Below are 25,149 nucleotides of genomic sequence, written 5' to 3' on the forward strand. Positions count from 1 at the left end.
AGAAGTCATATAGAATTCCTCTTCCCACGTACCAGTTATTGATGGACTCAATCCAGACATCAGTCTTCTCGAGCTTACCTGTAGGCGAGAGGAAAAAAAAAGAACAAACGGCTATTAGTACAGGAAGGTAATGTATGGCGTAGACTGCGGCAACTAGGTGCTAAACGTCCAGGATGCATTATGAGGCAATCAGAGACGCCTTTTCCTCTCCCCGAGACATCAATCCCGATATCTTGATCGGCTCCGGGGGGACACCATCACCCCCGTACTACCCGTTCGATGAGGAAATGGATATCGCCCATATCTCAGCTACCCTTGTCGGTATCCATGGGGCCTAGCCTTGCCTACTTTGGCTCTTGAAAATTGCTGACTCTCTTGTCCAGTGTCTGCCACCCAGTAGAAGTGCTGCGATCCGGCCGGCGTCTTAGACACGCGAAAGCACTTCTCAGGCATTCCGGGCGGTCCAGCTTACCAGCAGCCCCACTGGTCTTAGCCCCTCACTGGTCTAACCCCACACACGTGTGTCCTACTTCCCGACATCACACTGACACTTTCTACCAGCGATCCCCCCTGTGAGCGAGCGGAAAACGGATAAAAAGTGGCGATATTTTCCGCAAATCAACATTCAATTGGCTCCCTTCACGGTGGCTGGGTGGTCCAGCGCACCTCACACAGCACACAGCTGTTGGCTTTTGTTGTTTGCTTTGTGAGACATTCGCCCGCCCCTTTTGCGAGGTGTCCGTCCTCGTAATGATCGCATTTACCGGAAATGGGAGCACCGAGATCGAGATGATGGCGATGAGAGTGATGCCGGGATCATGGGATGATTGCCGGCGATCGATTGTAAGCGGAAAAGGATAAAAACTGTCGATCTGCTGGACAAAGACGGCTGGGAACGTTTAGACGGGTTGGGTATAAAGAGGGCACCGCCGCGTGATTAGCGTGAAATGTCGGCAATTGCATAACGACAACAATAGGTCGAGCTGCATGATGGTTGTGCGTCTGTGCTGCCGCCTGCCGATCAGCTGCCGATGACACAACGGAGGGCTGGGTGGTGCGAAGACGCGAAAGTGGAGCAATTGTTCCGCCCTTGCGTAGGCCCCATCCGGATCACACACACCCTTTCTTTTGTTCTGGGATCTAGGTTACGAGTCGCCGTTTCCCCTTTTCCACGAAGGGACCCATAGGATAGGAAGTCGATCCTCTTACAGGTGGCTTACAGGCCGATCATGCGCTTGATCATGAATATGCAAAATTAATTACCAACCAGGTGTCGGGCCGCGGAGTAGTGAGTGTCATTTTATGTTGCTCTCGTCAGCTTTCGAGCTGCGACACTTCCCAGTGCGTCCGATGAGTGGAGAGTGGGATTGAATGAGAAGCGGCATCCTAAAGTGCATGCTAGTGTGTGTGTGTACATCTCGATTAATTGATAGCTCCCAGCCCAGGTATGTGTTGTAGGTCACACACTAACAACCGGCACCTGGCCTGGTCCTGGACCGGTGAGTGGGAAGGCGAAAGCGTACCATTACGCCCGGTCGGCGAACCGTTCCCTTATCAGCAGCAACAGCAACAGCAGCACTATCCTCCTCAGTATCTCATTAGCTGGTGTGCTGCTGCGCTGATAACATACATTAACAGTGTTTGATTTTTTTTCTTCTTCCTCCCCTCGAGTTTTTCTCCCCTTTTATTCCGGGCGGACCACAAAGCAGGCGGGATGTTGTTTGCACTTCACATCGGAACCTCCGCCGCCCGGATAGTGGAGGAGATTCTCCGGTTGGGTGGTTGCTGTGCGCGGATTTGGTTCCCAGCAGCTGGAACATCAAAGGCCGCCTGATGCCTAGTTAAGAGAGTGGAACCGAAAAGCTTTCTCACCCCGCTCCTGTGGGCGAGTGGGGGGCCGGATCGGTCGTTCGATATGGTTTCGGATCCGACGGAACTGGGTTCGGGGTCCCAGTTCCAAGCCACTCCATTGGTTCCAGGGTAGGGAGGAGGGATCGGTACGCCGATAGCGGAAAGGAAAATAGACGAACAGAAGAAACAAATGGATGACGAGGCCACGGTGAAAACATTTGACACCTCTTCACGCCCGGTCCCCGTCATGGATGGTGGTGATCCAGCGCGCTGAGACCGCCAGCGTGCCAAGAGGGTGCCTTATTGTTTGTTCCCGCTACGACGCCCGACGACGCCACCTAATTGAGAGCGACAAGCAAAGCAGCTAATCAGGTGCAGACCTATAAAACAGAAGAGGCGCGCGTGTACGGCTCCACAAACAAACCGTGAAGGAGCAGACCACCTTCAGTTCCTCTCTTTGGTTTGTTTGCATTTGCTCCCACCATCAGCATCACCATTTTCGGTGGAAGCTGGCGAACGGAAAGTGTCAAAGCGGAGGGAATGAAATTGATTTCCTTCCGTGGTATGCCGGTCTAGCCGATGCGCTTTGTCATCCGAGGGTGGCGGTAGTCAATGAAGCATATCGTACCTTTCTCTATAGAGTGTCCAATGAAGCGCCTTCTACAATTACGATTAGAATCCAGCGCGTTTTTTTTATTGTTTAGGATGTTTATATTGCCTTGATACAAGTCTGGATTAAAAAAAAGGAAATCCACCGAAACTGGCCATCGGGAATTTGCAACGAATTCTCCTAGATGAATCTGTATTTTTTGCTCGCTCGCTATCCATGTGTGTGTGTGTGTTTGGTGGATTTCTGTTGTCCGTTTAATTTCGCGCGAGCATGAAGTTGCGCTTTGTGCACTCGCAACATGCACATTAAGGTCAGGCAGCGCCACCATCACGCTAGGGATTCAATGTGTTCCGCCGCCATAGTATGCCATGCCATGGTGTGCCATGAAATGTGTTGGCCTGGTTTCGGAAGAGGAGCACCTTTTTTTTATTTATGTTTCACGACTGTCTTGCGGCCTGTGAGAAACGGCGGCGCTCGAAAGGTTGTGTTGCTGGGTGGCCTTGGACATGCACCACATCTGATGATGAGTGATTTGTGAATTCATCGTTTTTTTGTTGTTGTTGTTATTGTTTGCTCTGGTGTGTTATCGGCCGTAAATTTCATCTTCTAAAAATGAGAATTCTTGGAGCGAGCAAAAAGCCTCAAAAGCTTTCAGACCAAACCAGTGCCACGCTTAGTGTGAGGTCTGTCTCGTCTCGGGCTCCTAACAAGCGGTTCCGTTCGGTGTCCCATATTTCTCGCCATGCTGCTCAGCACGGCCCGATTCACAGCTACCCGTGACCTGCGTCACAGATGCCAAAGAAAAGATCCGAAGAACCTTCTTGTCCGCCGCTGTCAAAACTCCCATCAACGTGCGCTTCAGCCAGAGAGGGGTAAACCAATAGAGCACGAAGCAACGCTCCAGTCTTCCTCGGCGCAGAGTTCCGTTTTGCCACCGTAACTGGCACACTGATGTCAGTTCCGGGGAAAACGGTACGGACTGACTGGCCGTTTCCGTGGCCGGGACGGGATGGGCTTTTTGCGCTTGTGCTGAAGCACGCGCGCGCGTTGAATATTCAAATAATTCGACACTTTCGGTAACTGGGTGGAGGGAAGACACTTGACGGCACGTCGACCATGGCATGCGCGGTCATCAGCCATGCCATGTTTCACCTGGCTTTTTGTGAGAGGAATCGGGTTAAGAGGAAACTTTCCAGTTCAGTTCAGGTCCAGGTGCCGACCAGCCGCTTAACCTCATAAACTGTCAACCGACGACGCGGGCGCCTATGAGAAGGTACCTTTTTTTGAGGTTATGAAATGCGACTGACGATGGCTTTGAGCTGGAGACTCGTTTTGAAGATCCGATCCGTCGGTCACGAAGTGGGACCGCGATCTGGCGAGAGCTTAGATTCCCGTGAGAGCTGGAGCACCGTGGAGTGATCATTTTACTTTTCATGGAAAGGCAATCCGTTTGCCGTTGGCGTAGCTCAGCTGTTTCCAGCAGCTTTCCTCCCATAAGTGCGCCATTCCCATCGCCCAGGAGTACACCGAGAGGTAATTATATCTCGCTCACAAAGCGCTGGGACGAGCGGCAAGGCAAAATGTAGAACCTATTCTGTCAGGTTGTTCTTCGCGGCCAACAACAACAACAACAGCGGCAAACGCGACAGGACAAACTGCGATCGCGCGATGGAGTCGCTTATCGTGTCATCTTATCCTTTTGCGCGGCTCGCGGATAATTTATACGTGCCAACGGGACGGAAGGTTCAGTTGGCACTCGTGTTCAGAGACAAGCGGTTCTACCGGATTCTTGTCGGCGTTTGTCACCGTGTAGTGCGGTGAGCGGAGTCATTGTACCATCACCACCTACCTACCAGCTCTCCTAGCGAGTGCGCAGCTCCTCGAACGTAGAAGGTGTATGAAGTCGGTGGTTGATAATGAAAAAATATAAAAAAGAAAACTAAAAAGCGATGTCGATGACGAGATATCGGGGATCGCGATTTGCGATGGCGCACAGCAATCGCTACACAGTGATTCGCATCGCGGCCAGTAGCGGTGGAGCCGGTGACATTTTCCGGTTGTCTCATGAGTTCTCGCGATACCGATCTCATCGTTTGTTCTATTTTCTTCCATTTCTTTTACTGATTTGTCATTTATATGTACGGTGTAGGGCTTGTTCTATCTGTTGTTAGTGTCGCTCTTGGAGATTGGTTTCTTAATTTTGCGCTCATAAAATGCAGGAACAGGCCACAAGCTTTAAAAATTTATATTATTCAAATTTATCTTTAAGAATTGGAAATAATCGATTGAATTGTAGCGTTAATGAACAAACGGAAGATCATCTAATAGCGTGATCGTGACGATCGTGCCAAATAATGAGTTAATCCAGCTCCTCTAATCGGTTCCGCGGTTCCGATCTGCGATCGTTGCAACCGGCCAACGCACTGGAACTAATCACTTTACTCCTGGGAAAACGAGCGAGTTCGAAACGAAACCACCAACCAAAACACATGTCTTAACAGCTCGTAATAAAAGTTAACGAGCGCGTAAATTTATGGATTGGATCAGCGTCAGCACAACACCAACTGGATCCTCCTGGGAGGAGCTGGGAATCGCTCGGAAATGATAGAAACTGGCTAGAAAATGCGAACAATTTCGAATCGCACCACCATTCGCCATTGGCGTGAGGCGCGATTCTTCGCGATTCCGCGAACTGTAAATCATCGCCTCGTGTGCGTGTGAGCGCGCCTTGTCCTGGACAGCATGCAATAGGCAGCGACTCGCAACTCGTTGGGGGCAACTCGAGCAGAATGGGCGAACATGCGAAACTCATGCCATGCTGTGATCGCGATCCCCCATTCAAAGAAGTGGCAAGGTTCTAGCGGAGGGTAGAACCGAGGGTAACGGCGGCACGTTGAAACCGGTTGGCGCCGTCGGCGCTTCTCGCACGGAATCGCTCTCGCTCTAGACTGATCAAAAGCTGGCGAAGTGATTTAATTTAATTGAATTATTACAATCCCAAAAAAGGTCTATCTCCATCATCATCATCATCAGCAGCAGCAGCAGCCTCATCATCACTGTCAATAGTGGCGGCAGCAGCAGCAACAGCCTCGAGAGCAGCCGCCGCTGCTCGGGATCTTGACTTTCGGAATGATGACGTTTGCGAAATCGCGATCATCAATTTGTGAGGGTGCGAGAAGGTGGCGCATATACCCGACGTGGACGAAATGAAGGAGCTCTGAAGATCGCCTAATTCGATTGCGAATCCGGAGCAACACAGGATTGGGTCCAGTACGAGGGAATCGAAGGCCCCTTGAAGGTTTGAAGATTCTAAAGTGTGCGCTCTCTAGGTGTAAGATGACGCGCTTGACTCCGATACTACCCAATTGGCGGAGTCCTCCGCTCGTACCCCGTATGCCTAGAGCGATCCTCACTCACTCCCGTTTTCTGCTAGTCATATGATCTGGGCTGCCGGGAACGGGATGCCCATTCGTGGCCATGGCTCTCCTGCATTTCTGCGAAACTTCGCTCCTGCAAAGACCGGCCGCAAGTGAGTTTCACTTGCTATGTTGTATGTCTGTGTGCCTGTACGTGTGTGTTGGTCTCTCCACACCCGGTTTTCTCTAGACTGGACACCGGGACCCGGCAAGGAGGAGTTCAGAGACCCTAGAGATCCATGGGCACTTGAAGGGTTGGTTTCGCTTGCACCGCGCACTTCTTCTATTCTACGAAGCCGTCATCAGTCTAGGCCCCTTGGCCGTGACCATGGCCAGCCAGTGTTCGCTTTGCTCACCGCCTCGAGATCTCAATCGAAGCCGAAGAATCCGAAATAGATTGGAAAGCAGATTGCTCGGTTCTGGGCCCTGGGGGCTGCCGTCGTCGTCGTCGGCCGCTACACGGTTAATTGATATCTAAGTTGATTTTCGGTCTGCCTTTTAAGATGGTTTGCATTTCGGGCCTTCGATCCTGTCTGCCCACTACCGTCGTCGTCGTCGTCGGTACGCCCTCTGTAGATGTGTTCTGAGGCGATGTTTGTTTGCTGCGGATGTACGGGACACGCGCTAATCGAGCGCTTGATTAAAGTCGGAAACCGAGAACCGTACGACCATGTGGGATTCCGATCCAATTGTTGCCTTTTGCGTGCGCGCGGTCGGTCTTTCTGTTGATCGAGCGCAGAGTCTGCGTCTTGAGTTTGTTTACCCTTTTTACCCCGTCCGACCGACTGGACGTGTGCCATCTGTCAGAGTCGCGAACCTCTTCCACTTGAGCTCAATTTGTATCTTCAGCTTCCCTGGACACACGAGACAGAGTCTAGATCCAGACTTTTGTGATTGTTTTTTTTTGGGGAGGTTTTTGCGGTTTTGTGGCTTTTTTTTTTGCACAACGACGCGGTACAAGAAGATGTCAAAGTACCGTAAGAAGTCATTTGGGACAGGTGAGAAATGATGCCGTTTCCTATTCAACATGGCGCACAGTATCCACCATTTGCGGTAGCCTCTGGTCTTTAGCTCCGGTTCCACGGCGATCAAAATGTAAATTGAAACATTCCGTTGCTCGCTGCAAGGGGTCAATGATTTAGAAATGAGATTATCACCGCTGCTCCTCAAGGATCTGAAAGGCTCGCCAAAGGCAAAGACAGAAGCTTAATGAATCAATTTCAATTCGAACTCTTGGGCCCAGAAGAAGTGCTAATCCCGTGGATGGTCCGCAAACACACGACGCTTTCCATTTTGTTGTGCTTCTCTCTGCGTACATCTCTCGCTCTCTCCCTTATAAGTCAGGGCAACGTGGTGTCCGGTCACTAGTTGGGTCGTCAAGTTTTATGGGACTCTATTCCGTTTCGCACATTTCGCGCGCTATGAAGCCATAATGAAGAAGCGTCTGTTCGCCATCAAGGTGATTGTATTGCACGAACCCGTCCTTCGCGGAGAGTCCCTGTAGGGCATGCGACCTCAGCGCGATTAAGTTTTATTTGATTTCCACCGTGCGCCAACACCGCCCTCCCGGGGTGGGCTCGCACGCATTTGTGGCCTCGCCTTCTTAAAGGTCAACAACAAGTTGGCAGTGATCTTGGCTCGATCTTGACAGTACACTCCTTGCACAGGCCCAGTGACGCCAGTAGAACCCTTTACTGTTGCCGAGGAATAGAGTGAAGGCTAAAAGTAAATATGTTTAGTTGGCGAACACATTAAAGCCCAGTCTGGCCAGCCAGCCAGCCAGGCAGGGCTGTTTGTGAATCCTGACGGCGGTATGAAGAGCACGACGGTTATGGTGGCGTCGACGGCAAATAATGAATCCGACGGTGCGGCGGTGCGTCAAAGAACGTGACGTCGAGTCGTCGGTGGCGTATGGCCGCCCGGTGCCAATGGAACCGTGAAAATGGAAAGTGAAATTCACCGAAATGTGCTTTCTCTCCTGCCAGCCAGTGCCAGCCAGTGCCAGCCAGCCAGTCAGTCAGTCAACCAACAGCCTGCCAGCCAGCCTTCTATCGCTAAAACCCCGCATCACAGACATATCCACATCCGGTGCCGCTTATCATCCGGTGGTCGGATGAATTTTCGGTCCAGTCCGCAAAAGGTAACCGTAGCATCGCTGTCTCTTTCCTTCTCCCTAGCCGGTGTTTATGTTGGCGGTTGGTTTTACGTTCTTTTTTCCTGATTTTTTCTGTCGTCTTTTTGTGGTTGCCAGCTTTTTACGGTCTCACGAGCTCACGAGTTATTTTTTCTACTTTGGTTAGTCTCATTTCGTTTCGGAATCACGACGCGAAATGAAAAATAATCATCCAAATATCCGTTGCGATGCTCGTCTGGGTGAAGGTGAAAAGGAACAGGCACCCGCGGCGCACCCCCGGCGGATGTTAGTTGGTTGAGGATGAGGCGAGAGGGGCGACCCCAGTGATAGCGAAACCAACCAGAAGAAAACGATGGGGGGAAAAATGGCGAAGCAAAAGCATACACAAAAAAAGCAACAAGAAAACAGTTAAACATTAAAACTATGCTCCACTTCGCAAACACACACACACACACAAAGGGGGGGGGGGGGCCGGATTCGAGTTAGGGATTCGGTCGTCCTCATCATCGTCATCATCGTCAGCATCGCCGACGCCGTTTTGCTCCACAAAACCAACTTCCAGTTGAAGGACGAATTTCACACAAGCGTGTGCCGGAAATGGCGAACTGAGAAGAAGGTACCAAGGACCAGGCCAGCAGGAGCAGGAGCGTGTATATGCGGTGATTTCGGTGAACCACACCGAACCGTACCACGCACACGGCGACGCGTTCGATGGCCCCGCACTCCCCATATGTCTGATTTTCTGAAGTGGAGTGAAGGAGATTGTGCAAATTGAATCCGGAGCAAAAGTTTTAATTACTGACAAATGCCCCCACCCCGGGAGGGGAGAAGGGTCATCGACCATTATTTTGATTTCCCTCCATATGCAACCGCTGTCGATGAGCGCACCCTGCGCAAGTATTCTTATTATTGTTTCCAAACAACTTTTATGCTAATTGTCGCCGGCCAAGTTTCAAGAGCTGGGGCATTCATTAAATCAATGTTCTGTGGTGCAAGCTTACCTTTTGCCAAACTCGCTTCGAGTGCCAACAGCACCGCCAGCAGGGTCATAAGTTTCCACATGGCTGCTGGGAATCTCTATAAGGGGAAAGAGTGAGATGGAGGAGGTGGGGGGGTAGGACGAGCACGATGGCCGCTTCGTGCACAAATGGACGCACTGTAATGCACTAGGGGCTCACTGAAGATCACTTAATTGTTTTGTCTTAAGCTCGGTCACTCGGTACTACTGCACGTTGCCTATGGAACGCGAAGATAGAAACCGTTAGCGAAGGAGAATATTTAATGAAAAGAAGCAAAGAAACAATAGGTAACAAATGAAGAATCTTAAATTGCCAGAAAAAATGCAAGCTGAGTCTCGAGATGATTTTTGCTTTTTCGGCTGTCTCTTCATTAATCCGTCAGTCAGTCACTACGCGGTACAGCGCAACGTTCTTTAGTTTCCATGGAAACCACCGGGAGTAGCGATACACAAAAAAAGAGAACGCATTTTGCACCGATTGCAACACCGCAGGGCAGGCAGGGTCTGCCTTGGGTCCATCAAGCATCCGAGCAGACGATGCACCGTTTCGCTGCACAACGATCGCACCGCGGCCAATTTCGCCTTCCAAGACAGTCCATACACCCACCGCAGAGGGGAGACGGGATTCATAATTCGCTTTGCACCTTCGCCATGTCACTGAACCAGCCGCCAGGATATTCCGGGGAATTAAATTTTGTGAAAAAAAAAAGTTGGAGTCGAAATTTCCGATTCAATGTTTTGCGATCCGCGGCAGTTAACGGCACGTTGCACTTTTTTCTTCTTCCTCCCCGTGTAAATCACAAAATCGCTTCCACTTTGTTGCACAAAAATGCACTTACACCCACCAAAAAAAAAAAAACAACAACAATTCTCGACACTTGCTTGAAGTCTGGCCTCGTGCCTCGTGGTAACTGCACGCCGTACACGCAGCACTCCTTGGGGACTTTAGTAGTCGAAGCACGCCAGCAAACGGCAGCAGCAGCAGCAGCAGCAATAGCAGCACTAAGAGGACAGCACACTCCGTGTACGCTGCCGTCCGTTTCGGCGGGTTAGGGAGTTCAAGAAACTGGTCCAAGTCCAAGGAGAAATAAATCGAGAATGAATTTTCAATGCCACGGGGAACGGAATTTATAGAGAAAGCCGGCGCCGCGTGAACCCCCTCGGTCGGTCGGTGCCGCTCTCGTGCGTTTGGCTTTCCTCTGGACCGCTTGCCTCCCCCCACCGGGGGGGAGGGGTTGTGGATCTTCGCGATGCTCCACGCGCTTCAGTGAGATGCTGAGATTCGGTCTCCCGGTCGGTGGAGCTCGGGACTCATCCACACTCGCTCTCTTTCTCTCTGTCTCTCTCTCTCTCTTTCGCTCTATGTTCATCCGCGATGGAGGCGCGTTCGACACTCTTGTCCATGATCAAGTCCATCCATGATGGGAAGTTTGCTGGGAGCAGCGTCCGGCGAACGACCTAGCACCGCGATCACAAACCGGCGTGGGCTGACAGCGTATCTGCGAGTTCCACGGGATGGTTCGTGGGATGCAGCTTCTCGCAGTCCATTCACGAGAAAGCAAAGAGAGAGAGAGAGAGCGAGAGAAAGAGTGCTGAGAGGGTGAGCGAAAGTGCATTCGGCGGTGCACTTCGGCTTCGTGATGCATCCTTCATAGACCATAGGGTGAAGGGAGGGAGGGCTGTCTGGAGAGCTCGCGGTGTGCGAACTGCAACGGAGCGGCCTTCCGCCGAAAGATTCATCGCACACCGTGAGCTCCAGGTGGTCAAAATATAGGGAGCATAAATGTTAATGTTTTATTTTGGGTTTTTTTTTGGTTGATGCTGAGCATCATTATGGTAGTTTTTCAGTTGCTGATGTTTCATGTTTGGAGTTTTATTTGCTAGAAACTGCTATTTTAGATATCTTTTTATTTTAACTGATTCAAAAGCAAAGACAATTTAATTTGCAGCATCCTTTTATAAAAGTCTTTACGCGTCGTATAACGACCTTATAATAACCTTTTCGTGGATCAGTAGATTGCAGTTTACCAGGAACGATTACAGTTCAATAAAATAATTGCGTGTTTTTCTGTTCTCATACACGAACGGAATGCAATGAAATATCGCTTTGATAGCTCTTAGCAGTAAATATTGCATTCGTGTTCTGACATCTTTAGGACACCAGTTTTGCATTTGCAGTGCATCAGCCACAGCTACAAGTAGCCAATAGTTCCGGCTTCCCCGTCTGCATTGCGCGCCCCTTTGCGCGATGATTTATGATTCCCTCTCTCCCAGCCCAGCTCCCCATGCTTGTCCTCGCCCGGCCCGACATGGTTCAACAAGCAGGGCAAACGGCAAGAGTCAACCATCGCGAAATCCAGGCCATCGCGATAGAAACCGAGAGGATCCTTTGGGGGAGGGGGAAAACCGAACCATAGTTGGTGGCTCAAGCAAACAAACAAACAAACGGAAGACAGAAAGAAACCCATAGATGACCTCCGCAGTGCACCAAGAGAAGCGTCGCGAAGGTGGGTGGCGGTGAGATGGACACCAACTTTCCCTCCGCTGTCAGATTATGCTGCCGCTGTTGCTCATATGCGCGACCGCGTTATGTTTATGCATAACGAGCGTACACGATCAGTGTGCGCGCGATTGATATCGCGGAAAGTTAATTGCGTTGCCGAACGAAAACCGATCTTTTAATGCTTCGAAATCATCATCGACTACCGGACTAGTAAGGAGAACAATCATCAGCATCATCTGCGTCTGCGTCTGCGTGTACCGGTTTTGTGGACGTCTCATGTTACCTCGGCCACCACGAGCACCCACCCCTCCGGCGACATGACATTGAATGTTCTAGTGCGTTTCCACTGGGGAATGGATTTCACTGGCGCTTTCCGTAGTGGCCGATGGTGGTTCATTGCACTCTCGACCGCTGCGTTGATTCGTTTGACAGCTGATCATAGCAGCCGTGGCTGTCTAGCCAGCAAGCCGCTTGGTCGCCCTTTTCTGGACTCCTGGAGCTGGAGCCCGGGCCGGGCCGGGCCAGTGTGTGGTCCAGTGGGATGCCGGCCACGGCGTGCGGGCGCATGCGTTTGTACTTAGTTTCACTTTCCATCGCTGCGGTTCCCTCGTTATGTGCCGTGTGCAGATGTAGAAGCGATTATCGATGTTAGAAGCACCACAGGGTGCATTTCCGTTTGGCGAAACATGTAGAATCGAATATTTTTATGTTTATTAGCTCCAATTTAGAGTTTATAACGATAGTTGCCACTAAGCATGACACTTAATGCATTAATTACATTTTTAGTTGATAGTAAACTTGACTTTCAAGTAAATTAACTGCTAATAAGCTTAGCATAACCAATTTACGATCCAAAATTTTAAAATAAATTTAAGACGGTAATAATCGATTTGAGAATTTATGCTTTCGATGCCAGCGAGTGCACCCTTTGTGCTATCCCCTCATTGCAATGATCGTACGCGAGCGATCGGGAACATGTCTGGAGGGTGGGCAAAATACATAAAATGCATCCAAATCCCAAACCGTGGGATGAAGGCGGTGACGACAGTGGTGTGCTGCATGCGCTGCCAGCGCGCTCTATGCTCCCTTGGGCCCACCACGAGTGGGAGAAAGTCGTCAAAGCAGCAAAACGCAGTATGGTCAATGTGTGCAATGGCGATTCCGTCGGTGGCAAGTTGCGTTTTTGAGATATTTTATTTTCCTTTCAACATAATGACCGGCGACATTAAACCTTATATTGCGGCGTGGTGGCAACGCGCGGGACGCGGTGAAATAATTAACTCTCGGTCATGTAGAACTTTCGTTCGTTATGCACCACCGAATTCGGACAGGCTGGCCAATTGATCCGGAGCGCTCCGATGGTGATCAGGTTCTGCGACACGGCGTGCCGGGATCTTGTTAATTATTTTCCCCGCACCTCGTTCGTTCCCGTTTCCAGACCATTCCAGATGTGAGAAGAAGGAGAAAGTTCCGCCCGCCAAATGGCCGCGAACCGAACGGCGAGGAAGTGCAATCGAGCAAAAGGGAATGTTCATTAGACGTAACACACACGCACACATGGGTGTTCAGGATGGAAGGGTGGATGGATTGTTTTTTGCTTCACGCCGGACAATCGAAGATGTCAAAGTGCAATGGCCTTTGCGCAAGGAACCAGGAACAGACGAGCAAGTACGCTGGACCGATGGATCGAGGTGGACACAAACAAGATTGAATCACCGGTTCACCCCGTGATAGGACGAGCGTGTGTGTGTGCGAGGCTTGCAGGAAATCGAAAGTGAATCATAAAATGAGTGAGAAATGTGGAGCCGCAATGAAAGTGAAAACATAAAAGCAGCCACCGCGGTGGCCGACGAATTTGAGGCTTTCCACAGCTGACGCCTGGAGCATCAATTAGTATGGCGCATGGACGGACTTCCTGGCCTGTCCTGACACGCACACAATCAGCCACAATCGTTCAATTACTACCGATTCAGTGTACACACAGCAGAAGCACGGACGACATCTTGTGCCAGCCAGCACGCGACAGACGCGAATACAATTAAAACAATAACCTTGCAATTGCCACTTTTCTCTCATCAAACCTCAATCATCGGGAGTTGATTTCGGACAGCTGTTCGGACCCGGTGACGGCCAAATTGGCAACCAAAAAAATAAGAGGCATCCGAGTCGCGAGTTTGGGTGCATTGTTTTTTGTTTTTATTTTTAGCTCCGCCAGCACCAGTCAGTTGACCGCTCTAATTTCTTTTCACCCCGCACCTCCGGGGTTGAGATTTTGGGTTTCGATGGGTTCACTGTTTATGCTGTGTCATCATCATTTCTATTTTATCATTTCTACCACCGTGCACTCTCAAATAGATGATCTCACATGTGGAAGGTTGTCAGCATAAGAGAGAGAAAAAAATCTCCAGCCAAACGCTGTGGAAACCCCGAAATCTATTAAAAAATCGATTTATTTTCTCTTTCGAATCGGTTCCCCCTCATCCACCATCCTGCTGCGAAGAAGAATTCTTTCCTTTCGGAGGCTGATGCTGGTGCATCCCATCCCGGGGAGCGGCCTAGCGATCGATTAATCGAAGCCCGCAGAGAGATCCCCCTCGAAAGAAGAGAGAGAGAGAGGTGTTGAAACGTCAATTAAGATTAGCCGGTGATAAGTGAATTAATTGATGCGCGCAAAGCAAAGCGCGCTTTCTCGCGACTCCTTTACGGTCCCGCGCGCGCGATATGCACAACGCACGGAAGCACCCAATAGCCATCGCACAAATCGTGGTCAATAGATTCAAGGCCTACTGCTGGGAATGTATGTGAATGCCGATTTATGGATGGGCTGGTGAAGGGGAAAGGATAGCCTAGTTTTTGGCAACGAACGAAGTTCCTCAAATTAATTGACATCCGGCGATCAGCTAATAATCAGCCAACAACAGGGGTGAACGCATATGATATGCAAATCGTTGGCTTCGATATGTTGTATCCCCAAAATGGTTTTCTGATAAGGAACCGATACGATGGTCTTCGTGGATTCGTGGGGGGGCTTCGCATTTTTATCGCTGAAAACTAAGATGTCTGCTGCCTTTTTATTGGCATCCCGGCAGTAACCTTCTTAAATCACCTTCATTTACGAGTCCACATCTTTTTCCGGTGTAGCAGCGTGCAGCATGCGTGCTCTCCCGGCTAAAGCAAAGGCATTTTTTGCATAGCAATTTATTATTTTTATAAATTGAGCCTTCACATTCGCATTCACATTCGCAGCCCCTCCTACTGCTGGTTGTTGTCCGGATTTCTAAAACCATATCTCTCCGGTTCGGTTTCCGGTGCAACAGAATCCCAATGGTGGCAAATAGACGGCCATTCCGGGGCCAGGGGAACTCCCAAAATACCGGCATGATATACGGTGTTGTGTGGGGAAGGGAAAGAGATCCCCAAATAGATCCCCTTTAAAGGGTGAGGAGAGCATTTAGAAAGAGCCGATCAGAAGTGCCAGAAGAGAAAGAGCAGCCCGTTTGGTAGAAACACTGGGAATGGAATAATAATTATGATCTGCGATCCCGACCCCGGAATCCGTCCGCTGGTTCGCTTGGAAAATAAGGGGTAGGAGGATGCGCATCGTTAAAGGTTACAGCAAGAAGGAGAAGCCAAACCGTATCGTTTCGATCGGACACCCGGGAGTGCTCGATGAGAGCAGTCTGGGGAGCGCACGATTATTATGACTTCTTGTTGGTCGCGAGCCCAGTCAGCGTAATTTTCCTCCCCTTTCCTGTGTGCGCGTCGTCTGCACGGTGAACTCCTGACTCCTTCGCAACTCATTAGGGCTTGCGCTCTGGTGCTGCCTTCCAGCGGATTCACCAGCAGATCCGTTAGGTTTGTGTACGGCGCCGACCCGATGCTGGTAAAAGGCTGGCTTCTTCACATGCCATTTCGGATGCTGCCCTTTCCACGGGCAAGGGACACAGTATAGGGACACCGTTTTCACTTTCACCTCGCGTACGCATCGCTCGTTGGCCTCCTCAGGAGTACTGCGCTGCGCCGTCATGCGCTCCAAACATTGAGATGCAGTCCTCGTGATCATCATCATCCTCCTCCTCCACTGTTGGTGGGGTTTGGTGATGATTTCTCATTTTGAAGAACCCTCCATTCCATTCCATAAAAGGGTCATTTGCCGAGTCGTGTCGCATCGAGTACCACTTCAGAAGGGCGCATCGAAAGGGCTCGTTATTTTCGTGGCTCTTTAGCGAAGAGTACCAAGTGCCAAGTCTAAGATCTTCGGCACAGACAGACGTTTAGTTGTAAATGACAGTTAACAGCTAATGAAAGTTGTGGTAAACTCCCAAATAGCCTACTGACAGCATCCCTCTCGATAGTTTCTCAAGGCCATCGGTTGCTTCGATTGTCAACCAGCGATCCACCTCGTTCAGTATTGTTATTTAAGCAATTTACGATGTTTTCCAGTTATCGCTCACGTTTTATGATCCCATCCGCTGTGTTATCTCAAAGGCAATAAGATACGTTTTATTGTTATTAAACTCGTTTATTGATCCAAAAATGAGAGAAAACATACGGGCTGTTCAAGCATGTCCGGTGGCGCACGCACGGTAGAGGCCGATTTATAAGCTACAATTAATCGGTTTTAGATTGGGCAAACTCCTGGCGTCTCTTCCTGGTCCACTCACCTGTTTGCCGATGCCGATTATGTAAATTACCATGTTTTATCAGCAATCTCCCCTCTCCCATACACCCAGATTTTCGACTAGGCCCTGAACCGATAGTTAATCCGATAGAAATCGAAAGCAATCAATTACCTCCTGCGTCGGTCCGGTGTTCCGGTGTTGAGATAACATTTTTCGAGGGCTTTTTGTTTTCGGTCGTTTTCCTCTTTCCATCTCTCTCGTTCCTCTTTTTCTCCGATGATGACTTTCTTCGCTTCGCTCCTTTGATGTTTTTTTTTCTCTCCACGTGTTGTGGTCACAATGCAATTTAAACGGTTAGGTGTTTGACGTCGTTTTTGGCGTGATTGCGGCGCTTAAGGTCTGTGCCCGTCTAATGTCATTTCTGCATCCACATGTCTTTCCTCAAAAGGAAGCTTCTAGCGAAGATTCATTACCCATTTGGACGACGAAGGGAGGAAGCGTGCTCCGGAATGGTTCGCGGTCACGAAGGGTAACCCTTTGTTTATCTAATGCAATCAATGTTGACGCAGGTCGTCGGCCACGGCCATTCGGTTCCCTCGAACCTGCGCCTTGGATGCTGGTCCCATCCCACCTATCGACCCTTTGTCGGTGCTCGGTGCCAGCCCGTTCGCCGGTTGTAGTTTCACCGCGGACATTGGCGCAGACGGGCCCCCGGGAGTGGGAGGAAGGGGGTTTCGTTCCCACTTAATTGCTTATTTGGTCACGCGCGGCGAGGACACGAGGATACGAGCCCTTAGGGGGCATCTTCGCCGCGGCCAAATGAAAGGGAAATCGTTAGAAGGAAAAAGTGAAAACCACCGACCACCGTCCTCCGTGTGCAGGTGCGGTGTTAACCTTTCGCGCGTATCGATTGCATCCCTGGCATCGGAGCAACGGTTCCCGGGCGGATTTCTGTTGATCCCCGGAGGTGCCAATGAATGGTGGTGGCCGTTGGTACAAATTGAAATTTCTCTTTCGCCGGAGCGTAATCCGGCGTGTGGGGCTACCTATTTGGGATTCCCCGGGAGGGGAGCGAGGGGGGGGGTTTGTCGCAGCAAATACCCCCCCCCCCTCGTGTGTGTAGCTGTGCTCTGAAGCAGTAGCCCGGAGCTGCCACGATTAATGTTAATGTTGTGGAACAGCGCGCTGTAGGGCACCGACCGACCGATCGACCGCGGGTGTCACATAATTCCTTCTGGCTTATGTTTGAACACCTTAACGAATCGCTCGTTAGACCATCTCGCTTCTCGCTTGGCCGGTGCATCACACCCCCTAAACACACACACGCATCGGGGGAACCACCCCGTGGAGTGACCTATATCCGATGTAAGATGGTGTCTTTGGCGCCTTGCCGGGTACCTCGACTGACGGTTGCAGCCGTTACGGTTCGTGGTCGCGGCTTCTCACCGCAAGGTGCCAGGTGCCAGCCGACATCCGGCCAGTCCAGACATCCTCCACATGCAATGGTGGGGGCATTTTCTTTCTCTAATCTACTCTCCAAAGCACCCGTTAATCATTTCGATTCGTTTATTGCCGGGACGGTCGCTCGGTCGCCCGGTCGGTCGGTGAGACAATGGGATTTGCAAACAACAATCGATGCGTTCTCCCATCCCATCCCCTCATCTGGCACACGCTTTCGTCGCGAAAGGCGTCGTAACCCCGTCGTTTTTCAGGTTAAATGCAAATGCAAAACCCGACAAGCGGTGGTCCACAATCGAAAGTGGATTACTGCCGGCCAGGGGAGTTGGGTTGATGGTTTTTTCACCCCTTCGAACGCTTTTCCTCGTCATTTGAGATCGTTTGGTTTTTTCGGTGAAAGAGATTTGACGTTTCTAACCTCCAAATGGCCCTCACAATGACCTTAGCAATGAACCATTCTCCCTCTGGAAAGCGCCCCGGATGGTTCAGAGGGAAACAGCTAACAATGCGGTGGTCTATTGGATGGTCCCTCGTTCGATGAGTGACTCAACCAATGGGGAATCGATCTTCCAATTTACTGCCGATGCTGCTGCACCTGCTGAAACCTGACAAGACAAGATCGTCGACGACTAGTTGGAGCTCATTATGGAATAACTCGGGTTCGGTGCAGCGAAGGAATCGACATGTGACTTGCAACAGATACAGCGTGTTTAAGGTTTTTTATGATTTTACAGTCAAGAGAAGGCTATGTTTATGCACCGATTACACCACGAGTTCGACTAAAAAAGACAAAAACTTTCGAAGCCTTCAACGTGATTCATCAGCCGTGCGGCCTTCTGGCCTTCTTCGCGCTTGCTAGTCTTTGTGTGGGGTTGAGCGATCGTCAGCCAGCCAAGCGTGTTATCTTAACGCACGTTCTGCAGAGATGGCCTTCGGTGGCCGCGCGCGGTCAAGCCTTTCAGCTGTTTTTTTTCCTTCTTCTCGAGATCCATTTCAGCCCGGAATGAATTAACGAAACACCAAGATTCGAGAGATAAACTAGTTTGTGATGCTTCTTCGGTTTCGACCCGTGGAAAAAAAAATGAAAGAAATACAAATTCCAACTCCACTAGCTCCACAAACCGGTATACACGCGTAGATAGATCGTTTTATTCACCTAATCGAAGCATAGACGCTGGTGTAGGCTAGAAGAGTGTAATAAAGGGGGGTGAATTCAGTCTCTGCCACGTCGCTCCGTATGATAAAAACCCGCCAGCCGTTTTTGTGCAATACAAGAGTCGTGGGGTATGCTCAATCGAGATCCTCCGGTGGAACGATCGCTCGATAGTTTCTCGCTGGTGGCTCCGGTTCCGTGGAAAACTCTCGGTCATCGTACGATCGGCTTCTGGTGGCTAGTGCGGTCGATGACGGCGCACTTGGAGCCTCCTCGGCGGATGGTCTTGTCGTTCCGGTCGATCCATCTGTAATCGGTTGTGCCCGGGAACCGAGTAGCATCTCGCTCACGAACTGTGCACCTCGACTAAGGCAAAGTCCAACCGTCATCAGAATCGCTCGGACAAACATCCGCTGGGCACCTATTATGAGCTTAAGCCACTCCGGACGCTCCCTTCGAGGCCTTCTGCTACCGCTTGACCGTTCCGAATGATGATGATGGCTGCGGTGACCCTTGCTGTGACGTGATGAGCTACTGCGATGCGTCGTCGCCGTCGTTGTCGAGGGCCCCGCCTCGGCTGACCCGTACTCGTTCACCTGTCCATCGCGATCCGATGGCCTTGAGCCATCCGTGCTCCGATCGTGACTTCCATCCCGGCTACGACTACGGTGACGTCTGCGGTATCCCATCCTGTGGATGGTTCCAGATCCGACCGGACACAGAACACACAACACACCGGGAATCTGAAGTAAAACAAACTGACCTGACACGAGCCGTTTGACACCCGGTTATGGCGGACGCCTCTGACACTAGACACAACGCACGAACGAACAAACGAACGAACGAACGTCGTCGATTCTGCAACCACAAGCTGCGATCGCGGCCGCTCGTGGTGGAGAAACTGTGTTGTGAAACCTCACCAGCCCACCTCATCAACAATGAGTTCCAAGCTCACATTTACACAGAACCGCAACCAGCGAGCTGCCAATCCGTTTGGAATCGAGTGATCGTGTGATCGTGCACCTCGTGGCTCGATCGCAAGATCACACACAGATTGAGGTAGTGGTTGTGAGAACCGCCAGCGTTGTGCGTCAAACACCTTAGCGGTTGGTAGAACTTCTTTAACCTCGCAGTCCGCTAACCGATGACCATGGAATTCTACCTCCAGCGAACGCAGAAGTCGCAGACAAACGTTGGGCGAGTGAGTTTGTGAACCGGTTGAACACCACCACCGCCACAAGCCAGCGTGAGTTGAAGCTGGCTGTCCGGATCAAGCGGAAGGTCCGACGGACCGACACATTCCGTTTGATGATGATGCGGATCGTTTTCAAATTACTCGAGCGCAAGCCTTTCGCGGAAAGGATACCCCGTGGATCGATATAGTCCGATGGCGAGAGACCGGGTGGAACAGGAGAAAGTCCGTTTTGAAGTCGTTTCGCTTTCCGTCGTCCGATCCGATGGGATGGCCTGGCTTCGAAAACGAAAGGCCCGCGGATTCAATCGAACGAAATCCCCTCAAACATAAGTCGCATAACAGTTTCCGGTGCGGTTCCCCGGGTTTTGTCCCTGGAGCTAGAGCACCGAACGGGCGCTGGTGACAGTGACATAAAGGAAACTCGGGATCGGGTCGTTTAGTCGAGGAATTTCGCGGGACGCAATAAACCGGACAGGAAGCCGGTGAAGCATGTCAATCATTAGCTGCCAGCTGCCTTCTTTTGCTGCGCGCTACAATCACTACCAGATCATCTGGCAACTGATAGCCACCGACGGTCGAAATAGAGACATTCAATTGGCAATGGCCTTTTGCTCATTGTTTTCATGCACAGTCCCTTCTCCTATCCTTTGCCTTCGGTGGCTGGAAATCGCTTTGTACCAGAGAATCAACCGGAATGCTTCTCGTCGCTTCGCTGACTTTCTCTTTCATTTGCAGCAATTATTAGCATAAAACCTATGATCAGCAGCAGCAGCAGCAGCAGCAGCAAAACGCATGCTCGACTGGTCAGCTCTACTGTCCACTCACCGACAGCACGACGGTCCCCTCCCGACGACGAACTTGTGGCAAGCGATTTGGAATCTTTAGGTTTTTCGGAGGCGTGCTGACCGAATAACGAGCCAGAAAGTAGGCTAGTAGGAGTGGAATTGCCTCGCTAATCGCGACCAGAAAACAATGGGCATTAAACGGGAGAAATGAACTAGATAAATTTCAAGAAGAAGACGAAAAAAAAACAGCCAAGCGTATGATTATCACTGGAACCACCAGCGGCTGCGTTTTTGTCATATTTTTACAAGCAAAAACTACAATATTATGCTCCACATCATCATCATCATCATCAACAGCAGCAGCATGAGCGCCAGCGTCGCCAGAGGTTGCTGCGATGGCTTTCGTGGTTTCGTGGGACGCATTTCTGTGTTTGTTTGCTTTTCTAATCAATCGGAACGAAAGTCACGCGACCTGGTCATAGCGGGCGCCATGACTTCGCCTTCCGTCTTGCTCCATCACCCCCGTCCCGTTCGTTGCAGATGACGTTGACGGTGCGAGCGGGCATTAGCATCACGGGATAGGTTAGTGCCGTGGGAGGAACGCGGGGTAGAAGAAAAACGAGAAACCAATTATCCGCTGGACCCGCGCGAGTTCCTTCCAATCATAACTGGGTTAGCCGTCGCCAGCAGGGGAGGGGGAAGCGCATTTCTTCCTCTGGAACTGGAATCCTCTTACAGTGTGGCGCTTTGCTAAGAGGATTTGTTTGAATGAAATAGACTTGAAAAGGAATGGTAGCTTTTATATATCTTCCACCGACCACACACACCAGCCACGCAATTTGTCTCAAAAGTGTCGTAGTGCGCATAAGACTCGCGACTTAGTTCCACATAAAATACTCCCAAGCTCACCGTCCCCTCACCGGGAACGAGTTTTCTCGCGTGGAGTGGAAGTAGTAACTTGTTGGCCAAGCCAAGCGGTCTGTGTCATTTCCGCAAATGGTACCGATTAAACAGGGCCACGGCAGTACCTTCTTCTACAACTTGCGACTCGATAGAGGGCGCTTTTGGTATGGACTTAATTATGGACGATCGCTACCGGGAATGGTGAGCGTTGGCGGCACCGTTTGCTCTCTCCTTCACAAAGGGGTGGTCCCCTGTTCAAGATCGTTACTGGCTGCACTAATCTGCATACATTACTCACCTCACCTCAGCTTACTACTGCCCTCCTTCCCCCACTAAATGGTCACACAAATTGGGCACCCCGCTGAGAGAGGAGATTGATCGATCGGTTCTCGGTCTCGGTGATCTGCTACGGAAATTGCAGTCAATCATTAGATTATGCTTATGCGCACATACCGGCGGGATGGGTCTGAACAACTTTCTTTCAGGGCCGGCCCAGGGTCCAGGCCCCGTCCAGGACTATCAGGTTTCGGATGATGGAGATGCACCTACGGGATTGAGCAATTAACATGTCCAACTGGTGCAATCTGGCGGAAGAGACGCATCAAACGATGACGATGACACATTGTCAACATGATCTCCCATGTTCAGGGCGGTAAATTGATTATTTTGCATACGGGTGATCGTAAACCCCCTTCGTGTATATGTGTGTGTGTTTGATCGGCGTCAATTACCTCCGATTGACACATATTTGGAAGCAGCGAGTGCACTAATCAACCTCGATGCTCGACGACTGCGTAAAGGTGTTGCCTGTTGTTACATTCAATTACCGCACTGGAATGTGCGTGGCATAAATGGCGACGGATGAGTTCCTCCCAAGCAAAGGCACGACCGGTACCGGTTCCGGTTAGCTTCGCTCGGAAGGTGAGAGCATCCGCAGCAGCAGTTGGATGAGAGAAGCTGATTTATGGCTTCACCCATCCACGGCCACGATATTGTCACCACGGACGGAGTGGCGTAGGCCCGCAGGCCGCAGCCTCCGGCACTCGCTGGCAAGCAATCTTAATTTTGTTTTAATTTATTGGACTCCCCCTTCGCAAGGGTGTCGGTTTTATGCTCGCCCTGCGGGGCATTAGGCAACGCGCGGAACACGATGCGATGAGGGGCACCCAAGGCACCAGGACGGCCGATGGCCACCAGACCACCAGACCAGATGCAGTTTCGCAGAGTGGTGTTCTGTGCCCACTCTCGGCAACCCTTGCAGCCAGCGCTTCAAACTCGTTCCTCACACCCCCGGGGGGTACCTGCGAGCAGTAAACCAGCGAGGGAGTGTGGTAAGGGGGGGGGGGGGGGGGGGCAGGACAGCCAGCGGTGACAGCGACTAACACTTTTACTTGAACTTGAAAGTTCATAAAATCCGAAAGCGAAATTTATTTTCTCGCTTGTCTCCTTCTCCTGTGTGTGTGTGTGTGTGTGTGTGTGTGAGTGTGGGGGAGGGGGGGGGATGAGAACTTGACTAGCCCGCAGGAGGGTCTCCTCGCTTGGTGGTGTCCGGGACTGGTTTTCTCGGTGGTGGTAAAGGCCCAGTTCCTCGCATGACAGCCCTGCGTCTACGCAGCTGGAAAAGGGGCTTGAAGCCGCCCAAGGCGACATGCGCTCCATCGATTCGCCGAACGTTTTTTTCTTTTTTTGTTGCCGTTTTTGTGTTGTTTCATCTTCCAGGTGGCTCTCGTGGTCTTGCCACCAGTGGGTTTCCAGTCGCAACAACCATTCAACATCGGTGTTCACCTTCCTATTGGAAGGTTTACGCTTAGAGCAACCGTTTCACGCTCTTCTGGAGTCGCTGGAAGCGTCGATTTGCTCCGAACGCTCCGAGGGGTCCACCTCGAGGGTTTTTCCAGTGGAGGAGTAATAATCTATTACCGGGAGCCCTAGCAGACCGGCCTTCGGCCACTGTGGAGCTTCCTGAACGTAAAAAGGGGAAGGACTTTGACGCACACACCCATCAAGAGCTACCGTTGCCGGCCGGCTATAACGAATTGATTAAGTCGTCGAATTTGCAGGCCAGCGTCTAGATCTGGTAGCACGTCCCCTCGGGGGTCATCCCTCATCTCAAACTCCAATGACGCATGGAAGAGGCTGGTGCTGGTTGCAGAAATGATCTTTTTTTGTTGTTGTTTTTTTATCGTTTTGCCTTCCTGCTGCTGTCTTTGGATCGAGGGGGAATGTGAAGCGCGCAGAAGCAGAAAGGCGAAAGTGAAATCTAAGCAGCCACGTGTTCGGCTCCGGGATCCATCAGGAAGCCTTCGTGACTGGGGAGGGAAGGGTGACGAGATAAGACGAGTAATCAATTTAAAGTAGATGCGATCAGGCAACCATCAGGTGGAGGGAAAAGAACGGACCAGGGGGAGGGCGGGGGGCCGCCAAATAATCGGAGCAACCTAATCCAAGGAGCCGAAAAATGACCGGCTGAACTTTCACTCCAAATCGCTCCGAAAGCCGAATAACATCGAATTTGGTGACGTCGATGACAGAAGAGGTGGAAGAAAAAACATCGCCTCAAACGACCGCGTCTCGCTCCAGATGGCCCCCGGGGGGGGAGTCTCTGGAGTTGTGGCTGGAGCTGGATAGAGAAAAGGTGAATTTGGTGAATAACTTTGCATAAATATCGGGGAGGGGGAAACAAGGTGCTCTACTAGCGACACCGCTCGGCACACACAACACCGTATCACTGACCTTGACCGCGTTTGGCCCGTAGCCGGCCGGCCGGCCGCCCGAAAGTTGGGGTCACACTCACACACATTTCGGTTGTCGGCTGTTTTTCTCCCTTCGATCGATTTGCGGTGATCATCGTCTGTAAATCAATCTTTGCTGCAACAGTTTTGCAGCGGAATTCAACTAAAGTCAGGGCCTACGGTCCGGATAGTAGCAGCGAAAGGTCAACGATGAGCTGATATTGGGGGTTAACAGAAGCATAAATAACTTCTAGACGCCATTTTGCAACGACCACTAGCAAGCACGACTGCTTCTTCGTTCCTCATCGCAGAGCCACCTAAGATCGAGGTTGATGCCGGTAAACGGCGACGTAAATGAGTTCAACGATGTTAACCTCCGCCGGTACACGGTATGGGTGTGCGCGGTGGTGTTGGTGGTAGCATAATGCGGTGAAAGTAGCGATAAATCAATGCCTTACATCCCAGCCACCCCCAGAGCTCCCCTCGTGCCAGGTCGACGAACACAAGTTCTAGTCGAATGGCTGGGGGTAAAGATGTTACATGAATGACTCCAAGGAGTCCACGTTCCAAATGTTAGTTTTAACAACCGGCGGGGTCTCTTTTTTTGCATGGCCTGCTGCTGCGTTCCGGTGAGAAGCTGACCTCCTGATGGTTGCTCCTCCGTGACACAGTTTAGGCCGCGAGGTGCATCTCATTGTGGCCGAACGCTGGATCGATCGGGTGGTCAGTGCCACGGTGGCCAGGGTTTATCTGCCATCCGAAATCTGGT

The 25,149-nt window shown here is 51.0% G+C and overlaps 1 protein-coding gene across 1 annotated transcript in view; it reads right to left on the reverse strand.

Annotated features, from left to right (window-relative positions):
• Nucleotides 1-9,241, reverse strand: part of LOC125954809 (agrin) — a 35,332-nt gene extending 26,091 nt beyond the window's left edge. Inside the window, exon 1 of the mRNA XM_049685422.1 lies at nt 9,013-9,241. Within this exon, the coding sequence (XP_049541379.1) occupies nt 9,013-9,073 (61 nt within the window). The 5' untranslated portion in view covers nt 9,074-9,241. The remainder of the gene's footprint in view (nt 1-9,012) is intronic.
• Between the last annotated feature and the right edge of the window lie 15,908 nt (nt 9,242-25,149).

Source organism: Anopheles darlingi, chromosome 3 (genome assembly GCF_943734745.1).
Source record: "Anopheles darlingi chromosome 3, idAnoDarlMG_H_01, whole genome shotgun sequence".
Lineage (NCBI taxonomy): Eukaryota > Metazoa > Arthropoda > Insecta > Diptera > Culicidae > Anopheles > Anopheles darlingi.